Below are 20,800 nucleotides of genomic sequence, written 5' to 3' on the forward strand. Positions count from 1 at the left end.
GGCTGCTGTAGGTTGCATGTGTATCCCATGCAATGTCTTTGGCATTTCACACAGGAGTGCACCATGGCCTGTTTTCAAACCTGGTTTGTACCATGTCATGTAGCCTGCAATAACAGTCTGTGTGGAATTTGTGTGTTGGTCCCTTAGGGTAGCATAAGATATGCTGCAGCCCTTAGGGACCCTCTTTAGTACTCATGCCCTAGGTACCAAGAGTACTATTTACTAGGGACTTAACAGGGGTCCTAAAGTCCTTGGCCAATTGTAAACAATTCAGACATCACCTTGTTGTAAGGAAAGACCACTGGCACTGAGGTCTGGTTAGCAGGCCTGAGTGCTGTCCGTCAAAACTCAGCATCTAGCAGCTAATAAAGTGACAAAAAGTGGGGGAACAACTGCAACAAAAACCCAGTTTCCTACAGTCCCAATGTGGAGGGCTTCACCAGGGCCAGTGCCGAGCAGCACACTGCTGTCGCGAACCCTCCGTCTGGTCAAACTGGCAGCCCTCCCCAACTGAAGAGAAAATACCTCCAGAAAATAAGACCAAGTCAGAAGGTACATTTTTCACAGGCACAAACCTTGTCCCTGTCACCGACCCGCACTCCATCGCTGTCAGCCTTAAATTTTGAATTTGACCTAGTCTAGCTCGACCAGATACCCATGGTTGGCATTTTTTGCACTTTGGCACTGGAAAACTCAAACTCTTAATGGTGTTATCCGCGGTTCACCTGATTGTCATTTTGGTGTGTATCTGTTTGTTAAAATGTATCTTATTTTTATAAATTGGAGTGTTTTTTTTTTTTGTGTGTTCTGTTTTCAACTCATTAACTGTTGTGGTACAGATAAATGCTTGACACTTTTATCCTATCAATTAAACCTGTGACACAATTACCGAGTACTGAGCTAAGGTGTAAATTATAGAATCTGGTATAGTGACATTATTACTTGATGAGGTATCCCAACTAATAATCCAAGCCCTCACTCTATATAAATAATCAAATTAAATGCTACTTAACTGCTGATAGACAGTTTGAACTGCAACCCATTCATGCTCTCGAAATGCATTATTGCATGAGTTACCAACTAGCCATCCTCTTATAACTAACGGAGACATCTTTTTCCCGCAGATTATTTGACTGGTTGGTTACAATGATCAATGGAAGTATATGTGCTGACTCTATCAAGTGGACCAATTTTATAGGTATGCTCTTGGAAAAACTGAATGTGTTTTGTTTTCTATGTTTTTTCATCTAGGTTCTCATTTGGAAACCCCTTGTAGCTGCATTACCAGAGACAACACATTTTTCATAACCAATTTGAATCAGCAACATCATGTTTTAAAAAAAAACATTTTGTGTGCCTGATGCAGTGCTCTTGGAGTGTTCGATGAGCAGAAAATTAAACTCATCGTTCACCTTAGCCAGTACAATAGTTATTATTATACCTTTTAAATGATTAGTTAGTAGTGTGTCCTAAATGGAGCACAAAAACTGGTCCTTTTACAATGCTAGATGGCATTCTTAGCAGAACAAAAGACAGCAGTGGCAAAAAGCTGAAAATAGCCCCATTCTCTCACTCTCTCTCTCTCGCTCGCTTGCTCTCTCTCTCTCTGTCTCTGTCTCTCTATCTGTCTCTCTCTGTCTCTCTATCTGTGTCTCTCTCTCTCTCTCTCTCTCTCTCTCTCTCTCTCTCTCTCTCTCTCTCTCTCTCTCTCTCTCTCTCTCTCTCTATCATATTTACTGACGTTACATTTAGGGAGATTACAACAGTATGGTTATATCATTACATTGGAAAAAAGCCTTAGCAATTCACTGAAAAATCCAAATTTAAAGTGACATTATAGTTAGGTTATAATTCACTCACAATATAACATTTGAAAAAAAAAAATCAAACACTGAAATCCACCAGTTATAGTTAACTGAAGTAACTATAATTTGCACCATGAAGCAACTGTAACTTGCGCTCTCACTAGGCACACATGTCATTTCAAGTATTAACAGTGATGCTATCAATGCTGTTATTCTATGTGTTATTAATGATGTAATAAGTGTGGGTATAACAGTGCATGGCAAGTATGTGAGTTATTGTTACTCCATGGCACAAGTAATAGTTACTTAAATCAACCACGACTTGTGAATTTCAGTATTTTTTTATTTTTTTAACTACATTTTATTTTGTAAGTGACATTTTCACCAAAATAAAACCTTGCTTTATCCACCGTTTTTTCCAGTGAATTTCTAAATTATTTTTTTAATGTAAGCTATTCTGACCATGCCCAACTATACTGTTTTTTCAGTGAACTTCTAGGGATTGTTTTATGTAAAATAATAGATAATTACCATATCTTACTAGAACAACCCCACAACGCACCTTCGGCCATGCAAGGGCTCATCCCTGAGGTTGTGCGCCGCGTGAGGTTGGGCGCAGGGCCTGGAGCCAGGCCCTGTACCCAACCAAACCCAAGGTATCTCCTGTCAAGCTCTTAGGACTTGGACCAACTTTACCCATATATCTCAGGTGCAATTTGAACATACAAGCCTTCTGTAAAGCTCTAAAAACCCACACATTTAAGCTGTAACTGCAACCAGAGGACTAATAGACTCCTCTTTGCAAATACTATACCTTTTATTTGTTTGCTGCATTTTTTAGCATTCTTAGTTTTTTGGCTTATTTTGCGTAATCATAATTATACCTATGGATTGTGCCACTCTGTTGCAACTAGTTCTCTGTATCCTGTTTAATGTAATGCACTCCACTTCCTATAGGGTAAGGTATTTGCCTTGTACTACCACAATAAATTCATGCAATTGAACGTTCACACATCAAGGGAGCATGTTAAGTTTATATCTGACTGTGCGCATTTTTGCAGGTCTGCTGGATGTATACGGGTTTGAATCCTTCCCTGAAAATAGCTTGGAGCAACTGTGCATCAACTATGCCAATGAGAAATTGCAGCAGCACTTTGTATCGCATTATCTGAAATCCCAACAGGTACCTCTGCTGCAACGTGTACTGATTACATGCCATGGTGCTTACTCAGGTGATTCTGTTGGTCCCATAACTGGTCACCTTTTAAAGGTTTGGTTCTATTATAAATATAAGTCCGAGGCATGTGAGCTGCAGAATACATACTTGTGCATAGATCGACATCTGGTGTTGGGCTTGTTGTTTGCAGTTTGTTGTTGTCCTGGAAGAAGTCTTAGTAGTCACGAGATAGGTGACTCTTCCCTTAGACGATACTGCGCATGGGCATAGACTCCATTCTCAGATTGTTTGTTTTTTCCCGCCATCGGGTTTAGATGTGACTTGCTGCGCCACGGTTCGGTACCTTGTTTTCGAAAATTTCGACGCGCAACCCATCACCGCTCTACAGTCTTGTTTCGTTCGCGTGCCCTTCGACGCGCTAACTCCCAAATCCCCGATTCCAGTCGTTGACGCGGGCCGCTGGGCCTATCTGCGCCATTCGGGCCTACAGCTAATGGAAGTGACTCAATTTAAAAAATGCCCCCAGTGTGGAGATGCATTTCCACACAGTGACCACCACAAGGTCTGCAACCTTTGCCTCTCGCCCGAACACTAGGAAAAGGATTGCCAAGCCTGCGCCTCGTTTCAATCTAAAAAGACTATCCGTGATCGGTGGGCTCGACGACACGTTGTGGCTCAACAGGCTGCAGCAGTGCCAGCCAACATTTTCATTGAAGGCCCGACGTTCCAGAGGCACAGGATTTAGAGGAGCTGGACAAGCTGATGAGTCCGACGACCACATCACTCCAGGTCAACGAGTAAGTACAAATGCCCCTGCCCAACCCGAACAACAGAAGGCTCTGGTCAAAACTTCAAAGAAAGCAATTGTGGGGTGGCAGAATGCACACCTAGGTAATCCATGTACTCAAGGTTCTCACTTTTCTCCTTTATTTGCGTGCTGAAAGGGTCCTTGCCTCACCTCCACGCACGTTCTGTTAGATTCATCAAACATATGTTGCGCAAAGACGCTCCATTTCCATTCGCACAGCCAACATCATTATTTCCAAATCTCTTTGTTTGCTTAATTTTTGTTTATTCCATGTAATCATTGATTTCAACATTTTTCCTCTATTTGAATCACGATTAAAACCTGGACATCCCTATTTTTTCAAATGATACAATGTAGTTCGTTAAGAAGGTGCGTCGTAGGTAATGAAGATCAGGTGATGCTTGTTAGTGATGTTAGCAGGAGGGGCTAAATACTGAGTAGAGTTGTGAGTTAGCCGTTTGAATATTCGTATGGCCAGATAGTCGAGGGAAAGGAGTCAATGGTATTGTTGAAAGGAATGAAGAAGGAGGCGCAGGTATGAGGAATGTTAGAATGAATAACAGACAGGATTAGAATATGGAGGAGTAGTTAGAGTCTGGATGATTGAATATCGGGTGGAATAGAGAAGGGAGGTCATGAACTGCGAGGCAATCAGTCAAGGTGGGTGGTTAGAACTCTGTTTGGTAACGTTGTTGAAATTGGCAGTAAGAAAATCGAGGATGGATGTAGGGGAGGTCATAGCGTTACACAGAGTTGACAAAGGGATGTTTGTTGAATAAACAGACAGTTGGGGATATTAGGGTGCAATGGGGCTAGTAATGTTATGGGTTTGCAGCAGTTTGATTATCTTGATATGTACAGCACAGTACGGTTTGGTTATGGGAAGTCTTTGGTAAAAAAGTGAGGTCTGAACATGAATTAACAGAGGTTTATCATTTTTATTTGACAGCTTCCCCTGAGAAAGGGCACAAAAGAGGCCCGAAATGCATTGGGATACTAACTTATTCTAAGCTGCTGATCATGGATTATATATATCCCGCGTGGTGCAGTAAAAGGCCCGGATGGGCATAATTGTATCATTTCAAAAAAGAGGGATGTCCAGGTTTTAATCGTGATTTAAATAGAGGAAAAATTTTAAAATCAATGATTACATGGAATAAACAAAAATTAAGCAAACAAAGAGATTTGGAAATAATGATGTTGGCTGTGCAAATGGAAATGGAGCGTCTTTGTGCATCATATGTTTGATGAATCTGGTCAAAACTTCGCCTGAAGGCCTTAGTCGAGACAGAGGGAAAACTTCAGAAGCCCTGCCTCCGGGCACGGCTCCGACGACAAAGGAAAAGCCTTCCGGCAGCTAAGGACCGAACAAACCTTATATCAGCTTATATCAGTACCCATAAAACACCTTTGGTACCGAAATCGTGGATACACCCTATTCCCGTTACGTCCAAAAAGGTCTCGTATCGAACCCTTTGGCACCGAAAGACCAAAAAGCCTCGGAACCGAACAAACACTGAAAACCTTCGGATCCGAAGAAAATGTCCAACTCTTCACCGCCTTCGAAGCCAAAGAAGCACAAGACCCCTCCTACGGCCCTAGAGACTAAATCCAAATCACGTTCGGAACCGAAGGGGGGGACAACAAGCAGGAATAACTGTTTCGACCAGATCTTGTCGATCCGAAACAAGACATTACATGTGGATCTTAAAACAGGCCATATTGTCAGTGTCCCATCAAACAAGAGGAAATCTGATACCTCACACTCTCCTGAGGTACCTGTGAAGAAGAGAGACCTTGCAACTTCACCCCTAAGACCCGCTTCTCCTATTATTCCTACCAAACCTTTGTCTCCTATAAACTCTCCTATACACTCTCCTAGACTCTCTCCATACTCTCCCTTACCACCACAGGATGAGGATGCTTTAGGGGATGGGGTGGACATGTAAAGGATCCCTTAGATGACCCTGATGATGATACTACTCCACCACAGGATACATGGGATAATTACAATGATCCCACAGATCCTCCAGACCTTCTTGATCCAGATGCATACCTATCTAAGCCACCCACCCAGATGACAATCTAGGGTTTAGTCAGCTTATTATTAGGGCTGCGCAATACCATGGCATTAAACTGCATTCAGACCTCAAGGAGGAAGACTTCCTACTGGACACATTTGCTCAGTCACAAAAAACAATACATACATTGCCCATGCTTAAAGGTGTCATTAAACATGCACCAGACATATTTAAAGACCCTGTTAGGACCAGGATTCTCAATCCTCGAATTGATAAAAAGTATACTCCCTTTAGATTCTTTAGTGGTCTCCAATGCCATACTAATTCCCAAACCTCTGAATGAGTCTAAACTGCTGGATGCATCAGGTTAACGAGTTGCCTCCCAAGCAGCCAATCACTGGAGAATTGCTAATGCACAAGCATTGTTTGCCAGATACGACCGAGCTCACTACGATGAGCTAGAAGATCTTATTCAACATCTACCTGACAGAGACAAAGCTAAAGCCAATGATTTGGTCCAAGAGGGCAAGTTAATTACAAATGCATCCATTAAATGTGGCCTCGATGCAGCAGACACTGCATCTAGATCTATTAACACCAGTGTCTTACTTCGCAGACATGCATGGTTGCACATTTCTGGTTTTAAACAAGGAAGTGCAAACAACTATCTTAAATCAGCCGTTCGATCAAGAACACCTCTTCAGCCCAGCTGTGCACACAGCTCTAAAAAAAATGAAACAAGACACAGATACTGCAAAATCTATGGGAGCATTACAATGTCAGGCACCACGAGGTTTCTTTTGTCGCTCCTTTTATAGGGGAGGAACCAAAAACATTAGCACAGACACTACCTCCTCCTCCTCCTACTAGAGTCTCACACAAAAATCCCACAACAATGGAAATTTTAGGGGAGGGTAAAGGGGAAACAATAACAGGGGCAGAGGTCGAGGTAACGACAACCGAACCTCCGCTACTACCAAGAAATGACCCCCCCCCCGCTCCCTCCAGACCATTCCACTCAGGTCAGAGGAGGACTATCACAGTTCCTATCGGTCTGGAACTCCATCACTTTAGACAGGTGGGTAAGACAAATTATCCAGTATGGTTACTGCTTGGAACCTACCACAATTCACCCTCCAACGTCCAGTTCCAGTCCAGTTCCTATCGGTCTGGAACTCCATCACTTTAGACAGGTGGGTAAGACAAATTATCCAGTATGGTTACTGCTTGGAACTTACCACAATTCACCCAACAACGTCCAATGTCCACGGAACATCTAACGCTCCTCAAACAGGAAGTTCTCTCACTTCTTCAAAAGCATGCAATAGAACTAGTTCCCCTCCAGCATCAAGGCACAGGGGTTTACTCCCTTTACTTTCTCATCCCAAAAAAGACGGTACTCTCAGACCAATACTAGACCTCAGACCTCTCAATATCTACATACAATCAGATCATTTTCACATGATCACTCTTCAACAGGTCCTCCCACTGCTCCAACAAGGCGACTTCCTTGCCACTCTAGATCTCAAGGACACCTACTTCCATATTCCTAAGCACCCTGCTCACAGGAAATATCTAAGGTTTATAGTGGACGGTCAGCACTATCGATTCAGGGTCCTCCCATTCGGAGTCACCACCGCACCCAAAGTCTTCACAAAGTGTCTGGCGGTAGTAGCCGCCCACTTGCACAGATAACAAATTCATGTGTTTCCATACCTGGACGACTCGCTAATAAAAACCAAGTCATACAGTCAGTGTGTTCACCACACTCACTAAACAATTCATCTGCTCCACAACTTGGGGTTCACGATAAACCTCACCAAATCACATCTCCAGCCATCCCACATGCATCAGTATCTAGGGGCCACAATAGACACTTCCAAAGCCCTTGCATACCCCAATCCATTCAGGATAGCCAGTATGCACACCCTCATAACAAAATTTCAGCCACAAAACTCACTACCAGCTCGAGTGTTTATGCAACCTATAGGACTGATGGCCTCTTGCATTTTCATAGTACCTCATGCAAGACTTCAGATGCACCCTTTACAAGAATGCTTAGCACGTCAGTGGAACCAGGCTCAAGTTTCAGACCTGATGTTGGTGGACAGCCGCACACATCGCTCTCTGCAGTGGTGGAACACACAAAACCTTTCCAGAGGGCGGCCTTTCCTAGACCCAGTTCCACAGAAAGTGCTAACAGTGGATGTATCACTCACCAGCTGGGGAGCCCATCTCCTAAACCATACAATTCAGGACAGGTGGACCCCTCAACAAAAACTGCTACACATCATGCACCTCGAATTACTGGCAACCTTTCTAGCGTTAAAATCATTCCAAACACATCTCATCAACAAAACTGTCCTTGTCCGCACAGACAATATGACCAATGTATTATATACAAAAACAAGAAGGAACACATTCCTTACAGCTTTCTCAACTAGCACAAAATATATGGAGATGGGCCATCCCCCAAAGGATATACCTTCTAGCAGAACATCTTCCAGGGGTACACAATCAGATGGTGGATCTGTTCACTCGTCAGACACAGCAGATACACGAATGGGAACTTCATCCTCAAGTTCTTCATCCATTTTTTCAGTTGTGAGGCCACCCAGACATGGATCTTTTCGCCACACACTCAAACGCAAAATGACCAACCTTCGCCGCCAGGTATCCACACCCATTGTCCAAGGGCAATGCAATATGGATGAACTGGTCAGGCAAGTTTGCGTATGCTTTTCCGCCACTCCCACTCATCCAATTAGTAGTGCGCAAGTTCAAACAATAGTCTCTCAAAATGATCCTAGTTGCTCCAACATGGGCCAGACAACCATGGTTCACAACACTCCTGGAACTTTCAGTAGTTCCACATCAAAAACTACAGCTCTTCCCCAAAGCTTCTCTCACAGAACCATGGAGAGATAAGACATCCAGACCCAGCTCAACTGAACCTGGCAATCTGGCTCCTGAAGTCCTAGAATACCTCAACCTCCCACCGGATTGTATGAACATTCTTAAGGAAACTAGACTCCCTACTACTAGAGTTTACTATGCAGCCAAATGGAAAAGATTTGTAATTTATTTCAATAACAACTAAATTGACCCACTAAATGCTAAAATGTCAAACATTATTAGTAATTTACTGCATCTACGATGATGTAATCTAGCGTACACATCCTTAAGACTTCATCTTGCTGCCCTTGCCGCTTGCCTACAAAACAGACAACATTTGTCATTGTTTAGGGTACCTGCTATGAAAGCATTCATGGAAGGCCTTAAAGGGATAATTCGACCCACAATCCCACCCTCTCCAGTGTGGAAATTAAAAATCCCCCATTTGAACCTCTACACAAATGCGAATTGCAGTTCCTTACATGGAAACTAGCTTTCCTAGTCGCAATCACCTCTCTCAGAAGAGTAAGTGAGATCCAGGCTTTAACCATACAAGAACCATTCTTACAAATACATCATAACAAGGTGGTTCTTAGAACAAATCCAAAATTCCTTCCCAAGGTAATTTCTGCTTTCCATCTTAATCAATCTATGTAATCTATGCAATCTAGTCCCAAAACCAGATTCTGTAGCAGAAAAAGCTCTTCACACACTAGATGTCAAAAGAGCTATACTTTATTACATTGAAAGAACTAAACCCTTTAGAAAAACAAACCAACTGTTTGTAGCTTTGTCGCCACCTCATAAAGGAAACCCTCCTCTCCAAAGCTGAAATTGCCAGGTGGATAGTCAAATGTATTCAATTATGCTACCAGAAAGCAAAACGCACATTAACAATTCCCCCTAAAGTGCACTCCACAGGCAAACTAGGGGCTTCCATGGCATTCTTAGGGAACATTCTTTTAGATGACATTTGTAAGGCAGCAACATGGTCTACGCCACACACCTTTACCAAACCCAACTGTGTAGACGTGCAGGCAAAACAGGCTTATGTAGGCCAGGCTGTTCTTAAAAAAAAAAATTCAGACCACTGCAACAGATACTGGTGACCACCGCTAGGGGAGCAAAGAGAATGAAAAGATCCCTAATACTACCACTAAATCAGGTGTTACTTGTGTACCTTTATAACTCATACGACCCTTACAAATTTAAACCACATTATACATTCCGCCGAAATATACCAATCAACAAAGTAATTATATCAAATTTATACATTTTATTACATACAGTACAAGAGATAATTTACTGATAACAGTGCCACTTGACAGTTTAAAAAAAAAAAATTGGGGGTGTTTATACACAACAAAACTAATAAAATGCAATTTATCCACAAACAGATAAAAGAACAATTACACATAAGACAAATTTAAAAACAAGTTGTCGACGCAGCGTTTCGGTTTTTGTATTTACACCTTCATCAGGACAAGGTTCTATTCAATAAAGAAAACATACAATTAGATACAACAATCACATAATTCTTATTTACATAGATATTTCCCTATCTACAAAGCTTTGTGTAATTGTTCTTTTATCTGTTTGTGGATAAATTGCATTTTATTAGTTTTGTTGTGTATAAACACCCCCCAAATTTTTTTTTTTTTTTTAAACTGTCAAGTGGCACTGTTATCAGTAAATTATCTCTTGTACTGTATGTGGTAGTATTAGGGATCTTTTCATTCTCTTTGCTTATCACTCCTTGTCCCTTGATTGGTGTTGTGAGGAGACCTCCCTTTTCTGTTTAAACACCGCTAGGGGAGAACACTGCTATACAGGCTATTCACAAGTATGTATTTGGCAGCTCATATGCCTCGAACGGAAAATGCTACTTACCAGTATGCATCTGTTCTCGGCATGTAGACCTGCAGAATGACATACGCCCACCCGCCTTCCCGGTGCCTCTCTCTGTTCCAGTGCTATCTTACTTAGATACATTACACATGGACATCTTTTATGTTTCTTTCAAACACCATCATTTCCCTTGATGGCGAAAAACAATCTGAGGATGGAGTCGATGCCCATACGCAGTATTGTCCAAGGGAGGAGAAACTATCTCGTGACTACAAAGACTTCTTCCAAGACCACAACAAACTCAAACATCCGAGCCCAAGACCAGATGGCGATCTATGCACAAGTATGTCATTCTGCAACTCTACATGCCAAAAGCAGATGCATTCTGGTAAGTAGCATTTTCCTTATATGGTTATCTTTTCTAAGAGACCGCTGACCATAACACTAACCCTTTGTTTCATAAAACTGTCTTTCCATTAAATCTTGTGTGGGGCATTCAGTATCTTTCAAAAGGAGAGTAGGTTTATTATATAACTAGACAAGTGAGTGGGGCATTATTTGAAATACAGCATATATTTAGGTTCTGAAGAAGGAATGGGCATGATTTGTTCATTTTAACTTTGCAGCAAGTGGTTATGTTCTCCATTGCTAGATGTTTGAGATTCACATGACATCAAAGACTAAATAGTTACCACACTGTTAGAAATGGGGGTCTCTAGTTGGCAAAGGTTTGCATCTTTGTCCAAGTATGGACCCTTCCTTCTAGTCAGGATAAGGGAGTTCCACTCCTAAAATAACCCCTGCTCACTCCCTTCGTAGCTTAGCACGAACAGTCAGGCTTATCTTGGAGGCAGTGTGTAAAGCATTTGCACATAACGAACAGTAATACAGACACTACAAAAGGACAACACACCAGTTTAGAAAAATATCTAATATTTATATATATCCAAAACAAGACCAAAAATGATAAAAATCCACACTACAGTTCTCAGAAATCTTCAGTAATCAAAATAGACTTGAAATACAGTTCCTTTAAGTCGATAGCTTGGTCTGGGGCTATCACAGGGTCGTGAACAACAAATCCAAACAGTTCTAGCGGACTGTGGCGTCGGGGGCCAGTTACGGTGTTGGGAAGACCTGCAAAACAGTACCTTTAGAAATGTAGGGCGTTGACGACCTCTCTGTGCCCCAAAGGGCTCACATCCGCAAGCCTCGCTTCCAGAGGTTAGTGCAGGAATCGTCTGGCCCTTGAAGTCACACGCGTTGCAGAATGAACTCCTCGCGGTTGAAGTCGGGAGCACCGGTGTCGGCAGGCATAGGGGCTGCAGTGTGAAGTACAGCAGTGTGGCGTGCGGTGCTCTCAGCTTTGCGGTGCAGGCAGAGGCTCTGTGACGATCGTCCTGCGGCATCGATGAGACCAGGGCTGCTGTGCGAAGTGAGGTGGTGATCGTCATGGTGCAGGGAGGTCTCGGTGCGAGCAGAAGTGGTGTCATTGAAGCACTGTTGTCATCTGACGAACTGGAGTCAATGGCACCAGCATCAGTAGGCCAAGGCTGAGGTGTGGGATAAGGATGGTGTGTTGTGTAACTTACTAACGGTGCAAGCAGCGGCGTCTATATCTCCGTGGAGCGTCTTCATCGGGGATACCAAGGCGGCATCGTGAAGCTGGGCGGTGTGAAGTGCGGTGCCCACAGGTTGTGGTGAAAGCATCTGCTCGGTGGTGGCATCGGGTGGTGTCAGTGAGACCAGTGTTGCGGTGCGGCGTGCAGCGGTGCCATCTGCGGTGCCATCAGGACACTGAGTCGGCAGCAGCATCGTAGGCGGCGTTGGGTTGCTTTTTCTTCTATTGAAGCAAAAAACACAGTCCCCTGTGCTGGTGACAGAAGAACTTGAAGTCTTTGCTGTTCCTGATACTTCTTGAACAGGGGACAAGCTCTACCTCAAGCCCTTTGAGAAACTCAATAATGAAGTTGCAGAAAGTACATTCGAGTCCTTTCACTGCCCAAGCCGCCACTGCAGGCCAACACAGCAAAGGTCTCCGCAAAGTGGTAGTTCCTCTTCACAGCTTCTCCAGCTCTTCTTCTTGGCAGTCTTCTTGGTCCAACAGAGTTCTAAAGTTCTGGGCCTGATTATTTACCCACCTCTGGTGCCATCCGACCGTCCACGGAGGCTGTGTGGCTCCGTCACCCTGTCCTGCATTGGCAGACCGAGTCTCCTAAGCTGAAGCCTTCTTTCTGTGGAGAAGTGTGGCTCAGGGGTTAGAGGCGGCAGACCCGGAATCTGAGATTGGTCCTGGACCAGGGTTCAATTCCCCGCCCCGGCGGGTCTTGGGCTAAAAATTCCACGGACTCGATAATTCTCACCCCGGTGCCTCCTCGACTCACGGGTTCACACTCTGCGACTCTGGGCAACAGCTTGCTTAATCTCCACAACGGCCCCTCGCGGCGGGATGCCTGACTTTCACCTTGTGGATACCCTGCTATCTCACAGGGGAATATCAGGAAGGGTTCCCTAAGCAAGCGCCGGGACACCTGCTTTGCGGGTAGCTGTGCGCTATATAAGCTCAACTACATTTACATTTACATTTACATTTACATTCTGCGGACCTCTGCGACAGTGTGAGGCAGCTGCCTATCGAGCCTGCGGGTGTGCGCTGCTCTGCCGGAGGTCCCATGGCTGACATCGCGGCCTGGGGGTGCTGCGCTGCAGTGGCGACTGAGGACGCGATCAAGTGAGGACGCGGTCAAGTGAGGTGTCCAACTGCAAGCTGCCCGGTGGAGGTGAGATGGCAACACGGACCGCAATGCCGCCGTTGTGAAACGACTGAGCCGGGGCCATTTTGAGACTCTCATGTAGTTTGAGGAGGCTGGTCTCGCTTTCCCCCCCGAAGTGCAGCTCTGTGTTGATCTCTGTTGGCCCGGGAACAGCTGACATGCCGAGCTCTGGTCTGGACCGCCTGTGAGACAGGAGTGTGTGGTAAGCAGGCCTTGAGTGCTGTGCGGCCTAGTGGGGACACTCCTGGTCTGTGGGTCGGCGGATGGGAGATGCTTGGGGGCAGTGTTGGCAGTATACTTAAGTGCCAAATGGTCTGAGACGCCGCAATAAGCGGGACCGGGTGGCCGTGACTGGAGGTCCCCCTGCTGTGTGTGGGCTGCCCGCATAGAGTGCCAGGGTGGCAGTGTGAGGAAGAGGCTCCCCCTCCCCCAGCTGAGATTCCACGTGCACTGGAGTACGGCGATTTGGCCTATCCTAGGGCCTGGGAGCAATGCGTTCTGCAGGCACACTGTCCCGTGGCACAGTGTATAGTGCAGGGATCACTGGCTTTGCGCTTCCTTGGGCTCCCGAAGAACGCCTGAAGCTGCTGCAGTGGTTGCGAGGGCCGGGAGTCTACCGGGTGGCGCGAGCACTGGGCGGCGGCCTGGTAAAAAACGCTCCCTCTTTACATTCCCAGTGGAGTGCGGCAGAGGAGGGGGCACACGAGAGTAATGCTGGGTCTGGGGTGGGCCTGGTCAGTCCGCAGATGGGCGGACGGCGCTCACCTGGACCGTGGTCCCAGTGGACGCTGCAGCCTGAAGCACTGCATAATACATGCCCTGTTCCCGAGTGTCTAGACGATGGCTGGCCCCCGGGCGGAGAGCAGAGTAGTTGGTGAGTGGTCATGGAGGCTGCATTTGCGCTAGTGCACCTAACAGTGGAGGAAGTGGGCCTGTGGTGAGACCCTGCGGTCCGTGTATCGGCGGACGGGGCGTATGGTGTGGAGTGAGCTGCCGGTTTAGACGAGGGTTCGATGAGCGGCGGATCGGCGGATAGGGCCTACCTGAGGAGTGGCAGTTGACAAGCTACTGGGGCACGACGTGGCTGAGAAGCGTGTCGGCAGAGGAGCGGTTCTATCACCCCTATTCTTGGTGGGCCTGCACTGACGGTTCTGGCAAGGTGACCTGCCGGGCAATCAAAGTGGGTGACACATGAGCAGCGGTTCGAGCGGATGAGAAGCGACGGACAGGTGACAACCTGAAAGTCGGGCCTGGAGTGAAGCCTTAACGGTCCGCACTTCGGCGGACGGCTGGTCTTGGAGTGGTTCTGTGCGGAGGGGCATGCGGAGCTTCAACGTCTAGAAGGCGCGCAGAGCCAGTGCAGACTGTGCCACCGCTGCGACCACGTGCAGACACTCCACGACCCAAGGAGACAAAGGGCCAGCTCACCAAAGGGTGATGAATCCCCAGCGACCTTTATGGTGGAACTCTTAACGGCCATAAAAGAAGACATACAAGACCTGAGGTCCCAACTGGCCTCTGATTTAAAGGAGGTGCGTCGTGATGTGGATGAGATTGGGGAGCGGGTGACGACCCTCGAGGAGCACGACCTTAACAGGGACGAAGAGATCCATCACATACAGCAGGAAATGCTGCGCCTTCAGAGAGCAGAACATCGATCTACAGGCTCACACAGAGGACCTGGAGAACCGCTCCAGGTGGAACAATGTGAGAATCAGGGCAGTTCCATGGAAGGAGACGATCTCCGGGCATATGTCAGTGCGCTCTTCCAGCAAATCCTAGGGGATGAGGAGATTTCGGACATTCAAATGTACTTGGTGCATCATGTGAGCCTCCCTCGAGGTAATAAAGCGCCTCCTCCTGATGTACTAGTGTGTGTACACGACTTTCAATTAAAAGAGTGCATTCTTCGGAAAGCACGTGAGGCCCAACCTATACACTTCCGCGGCCACCAACCGGCTCTTTCAGGACCTGACGGTCTCCACTCTTCTTAAGAGACGGGCGTTCAAACCTGTGACCACACACCTGCGAGTGAACAATGTTCCCTACTCATGTGGCCACCCATTCCGTTTGGTGTTCAAACATCAGGGCAAGTTGCTGCCGCTCAGATTTCTGGAGGAGGCGATGGGAATCCTTGGTCTCGAACATACCTCTCATGCACGTCGCGACTCGGGATGGCAGCGAGTTGGCAGATCGTTACCAATTAAGAAACCTGACCAGGCCACGAGAGACAGAGAGGAAGAGGCTATACTTTACTTTCTATCGCAGGCTACTGATCGCCCTGTCACTCCGTGAAAATGACAACTGTTGGCACAGGAGTGGGTTAACAGAGGGGCGTCGTAGGGGTGGAAAGCAGTGACCGGTTCATCTTACTGATGGCTCTTCACCGTCTAGGTGGACACTTGTCGAACTCTCCTCGGGCTAGACGTTAGTCGCCGCCACGAACCGCTGGACTTTCTCCACTGTGACGAACTTTGGTCATGATTTTCTTGTTAACAATTTTTATATTAGGTGCTGTATTGTTTTTGTGATTTCGGGTTCGGGTTTGTTTGGGCTACAGTTGGGGTCCTCCACTCCAGTTCTCGTACTAGGGCGACCTGTCAAAAGACGAGCCAGGGTCTATGTTAGGATCCACATAGGGGTCAGACGCCGACAACCGCCATGCAGGGCACATTCTTGGTTGATACATGGGCAGGGATCTTAAGGTGGTTAGCCTAAATGTTCGTGGGCTAAATAATCAGGTAAAACGTGCTGCAGTGCTCTCCCTCCTTGAAAATGCCGATAGTGACATTTGCCTACTCCAAGAGACGCATCTACTATCCAAAGATGTTATGCGCATGAGTGATAGGCGGTTCCCACAACAAGTATGGTCAGCAGGGCCATCCAAGAGAAATGGGGTGGCTACTTTATTAAGAGCCCATTGCCAATGCAAGATAATATCAACTGTGGCAGAAATAAAGGGGCGGTTGTTGGCCATAAGGGTGCAATGGGGGGAGACACACCTCACTATTGGGTCACTATTGGTCCCCAAATGAGAAACAAGAACCCTTTCTTCTCTCCGCCCTGTCGGAGGTTCTCACTTCACCGGATGCTTCGATTCTGGTGGGAGGGGATTTGAATCTGGTGATGGATGCAGGGCTGGACAGGTCAGGGCAGCGGATGCACCAAGCTTGGGCTCTGTCATCAGCAGGAAGGGAATGGCTGGTAGATAGTGGTCTGCGTGATGCGTGGTGGGTTCAGCACCCCACGGATCGAGACTATACATATTATTCCGCTGCACATAAAACATATGCGCGCCTCGACCATTTTTTGGCCTCTACCTCGCTCATGCCTAGTCTCCATTCTTCTGCAATTACTCACCTCTCTCTCTCTGATCACGCCTTCATTTCTGTCCTCTTGCCTGCGCAGCCTACACAAGCATTTCTTCCTAGATGGCGGCTTAGAGAGAGTCTGTTGCACGCCGAGGATGTGATAAAGCGCATGCGTGACACTTTAGTACACTACTTCCAGGTGAACGATGTAGGGTCCACGTCTTTGTCATCGGTTTGGGAGGCCCTTGAAGCTGGAGGCGCGCGGGGAATTCATCGCCATTGCGGCAACCTACAACTTCATTCGCAGAGAAAAACGCGCTGAGTTAGAGAGGGAGGTAGGAGAGCTAGAGGTGATCCATAAGCAAACGGGGGCTCCGCCAGTGTGGCGGGAGTTAGAGAATCGCAGGCGAGCACTTTAGCACTTAGACCTGGACAGAGCGGAGCATACCCTCCTCAGGCTGCAACACAAAGTTTATCTTAGCAGTGATAGGTGCGGGAAGATGTTGGCCCATAGGCTGCGTGCGGGATCACTCGGGAGTAGACCAGTCTGCTGACGAGCAGATTGTTGACGCCGTACAAAGTTTTTTATCAACTTCTCTATTCAGAGCAGGTCCCGCCTCCACAAGACCCTAATGCATATCTAAGCTCCTGTGGCATAACACCCATTCCTAGAACCGTGACAGAGGATCTTGATTCAGCAATCCGCATCGAAGAAGTGATATTAGCTATCTCTAGATTGAAGACGGTAAAATCACCGGGGCCGGGCAGATTCCCAGTGTCTTTTTACAAAATGTTCTGTGTGGAGCTGACTCCCTTTTTAACTTGACTGTTTAATTCTTTTCTTGACACAGGGATAGTGACGCCCTCTATGTCAGAAGTGACGATCTCAGTTATTTTGAAACCTGGTAAGGACGCAAGGGAATGCGGGTCCTACAGACCTATTTTGCTTCTTAACGTTGATGCAAAGCTCTTGGCTGGAATTTTTGCGGCGAGCCTTAACCCCCTCATGGCTGACATCATTGATCCAGACCAATCAGGTTTTATTCCGTCCAGGCAGGGAGGGGACAACGCCAAATGTCTGTTGCACCTCATCGATAGCACACAGCAGTCACAAAAACAGGCCTTTCTCTTATCCATAGACGCCGAAAAGGCCTTCGATCGCGTTGGTTGGGGCTATTTATTTGCAGTGTTACAGAGCTATGTGTTCGGTGATAACTTCTTGAAATGGATCAGGTGCATATACCATACTCCCAAGGCATTTATGCGGGTCAACGGGTGCAGGTCAGCCTTCTTTTCCATCGTGCAGGGGACACGGCAGGGTTGCCCCCTGTCACAGCTTTTAGTTGCGCTCTCTATGGAGCCTTTCGCTCAACAGATTCGGGCTTATCATAGTGTTGTGGGACTTAAGTTTGGGGCAGACGTACATAAAATTAGTCTGTACACAGACAATGTGATTCTGTCGCTCACACAGCCTCAGACGACTCTACCCGCTTTGCTCGACGAACATGCGGCCTTCGGGGAAGTTTCAGGGTTTAAAGTTAATTTAAGGAAATCTATGATCCTGAACCTTTCAATTCCTTCGGATGAAGTGGAGGCCCTACAAAGGGATTTCACATTCCACTGGACGCACACAGACATAACATACCTAGGGTTTAAGTTGACGCCCACCATCGAGAGGACGGTCTTGCTAAATTATGCCCTGCTACTGGAACACACGATCAAGGCGCTGGACGCCTGGTCACATCTGCGATTGGCTTGGTTTGGGAGGATAGCGGCAGTGAAAATGTCGGATCTCCCGCGTATTTTATACATCTTTCAGATGCTACCGATGATACCACTGCCTAGAACGCTCTGGAAACGGCAGACTCTTATTAATAGATTTGTTTGGGAGGGGAAAAAGCCACGACTTTCTCTCGCTCAAATGACACATACGAAAGCTCAGTGTGGACTTGGTCTCCCGCTCATAGGCGGCTATTACCAAGCAGCGTGTCTCCGATACTTAGTGGAATGGAATAGGCCTCTGTCCAGTAAACATTGGAATTGTATGGCTCAGTTAGTAGATAGGGTGAATATTAGGAGGGAACTGCGGTTACCCCGCAAACATAGAGCATGGGGGCTATATTCTTCTCCTTTCACCTCGCCTATCCTCGAGGTCTGGGATAGGTTAGCCTTGAAGAAAGGGTGGACATTGTTCCCTTCACCCATGTCCCCTTTTGTCGACAACCCTGATTTTCCACCGGGACAGACGTCGGCAGTGTTTCAGAGGTGGCGAGAGGAGGGCTGCAAGCAGGTTGGTTCCCTTTTTGATACGGAGGGCTGATACCCTTTGCGCAACTTCGAAAGGACTATGATCTTTTCAGCAACTGACGCATTTCCTTACAGCCAGGTCTGTCACTGGGTGACTAGTCCCGCCAATTATGTCCTCATGTCCAGACCCCTGACTTTGTTTTAAAAGTGGTTAGTGCGCAAGACAGATGACCGCCGTCTTATTTTCGAATTATATTCCATGCTTATGGCACATACCTCTGGTCACCGTACGAGAGCGCAGGTGTGCTGGGAAACTGAACTGGGCAGGCCCTTGACACCTAGGGAATGGGAGCACGTCATATACAGGGCACATCATACTGCATATAACACTGCGTGCGGAATTCGCTTATAAAGTAATCGTGTATTGGTATTACACCCCTGCTCGCGTGCATTGCTGGGATAAGAACTAAACCAATCTCTACTGGAGGGGTTGTGGATCAACTGGAACCCTAGCTCACCTAATATGGCACTGTCCGAAACTGGAACGCTATTGGACACAGGTCCTGGACGATATTGATGCTGCGTTTCAGATTGCATTACCCCGTTCCCCAGAATACACACTGCTAGGCCTCTCCCACCCCAAGGCCTTCCTGTTGAGATCCCTCAGGGGTGGGCAGATTGCCCTGGCGCTACTGGAGGGCCGCCAGGTTATGCTAGCTCTGTGGGGGACCACAACTTCACCTGATGAACTAGCCTGGATACATAGTTGATGGCAACTCCTAGCTATGGAGCGCATGTCGCTCAATGTGGAAGGGAAGGGTAACTATTTTGCGAAATTGTGGGCCCCTTTTTTGCACCTACTCACAAAGATATGAGGGAAGTGACATGTCCGAAGTACCTATAGATTCTTAAACTCTTGCCACTAGAGCCACTGGGTTCCATTCAAAAGTTGAAGGGTTGAGCAGATACCCTGTAACGAGTGATGGCTTGATGCCTTGGATTAAGGTTCTCCAACAAATCATGGAACTGGTGCGGAGAGGGGTGGGGGGAGGGTCAGGGGTTGGGGGGGGGGAGGAGGTTTGTTTTGATCGTCAATTATCTGTTTTATTTTAGTTGTATTCTGGATGTCCTTAAACTGGAAGTTAATGCAGAAGTCCTACACGTCTGCTTTGTGTGGTCGGCCTCCGGGCTGTGTCTGAAAGGTATATCACTCTGCCGGCCGTGAGATGTAGGCAGGAAGCTGTGTACATTGATCCTGATTTCCGCATAATAAAAATGATTGATTCTAAAGTTCTGGGCCCCAGTATTTATACCCAAAATTCCTTTTTTCTCTCCGGCAGAGTGTGTCTGTGCTTAGTCCAAATCAGTTCTGTCCTCTCTGGCCCAGCTTCCTGGCAGGAGGTGGAGTCAGCAGTGTTGAAGGCAGTCCAGGCCCATTCAGGTGAAAGAAAAACTCCTCCCCCTACTCTAAATGCAGCCCAGGTCTATCCAGCCCAGCCGTGACTCAACCATACTCTCTGGAGACTCTGCACATCTCCAGCCCCTGTCACTCCAAAGCCAGACAGTCAATACACATCCTAGCAGAGGCACACAGGATGGCTAAGCAAGAAAATACCTACTTTCTAAAAGCGGTATTTTCAAACACAGAATGTAAAAATCACCTTTACTAAAAGATCCATCTTTGGGATCCTGAGTTCAGGCATACTTAACTTTATTTTCCTACCTGGTCCCAATGTGAAATTATATTTAAAAGATTTTCTAAATTAACTTCCATGCCTTCCTATGGGCCAGATAGCCTTTCAATAGTGAAAAACGAAATTGGCAGCATTTCACTATCAGGACATGCCACACACATCGGGGCATGTCCTACCTTTCACATACACTGCACCCTGCCCACAGGGGTACCTTGGGGCT

At 46.7% G+C, this 20,800-nt stretch overlaps 1 protein-coding gene across 4 annotated transcripts in view; it reads left to right on the top strand.

Moving 5' to 3' along the window:
• MYO19 (myosin XIX) overlaps positions 1 to 20,800 on the top strand; it is a 580,271-nt gene that overhangs the window by 287,182 nt on the left and 272,289 nt on the right. For all 4 annotated transcript variants that reach the window (XM_078679796.1, XM_078679798.1, XM_078679795.1 and 1 more), the window contains 2 exons: positions 1,125 to 1,198; positions 2,867 to 2,988. In XM_078679796.1, the coding sequence (XP_078535922.1) occupies positions 1,125 to 1,198; positions 2,867 to 2,988 (196 nt within the window). The remainder of the gene's footprint in view (positions 1 to 1,124; positions 1,199 to 2,866; positions 2,989 to 20,800) is intronic.

Source organism: Lissotriton helveticus, chromosome 3_1 (assembly GCF_964261635.1).
Source record: "Lissotriton helveticus chromosome 3_1, aLisHel1.1, whole genome shotgun sequence".
Classification (NCBI taxonomy): domain Eukaryota; kingdom Metazoa; phylum Chordata; class Amphibia; order Caudata; family Salamandridae; genus Lissotriton; species Lissotriton helveticus.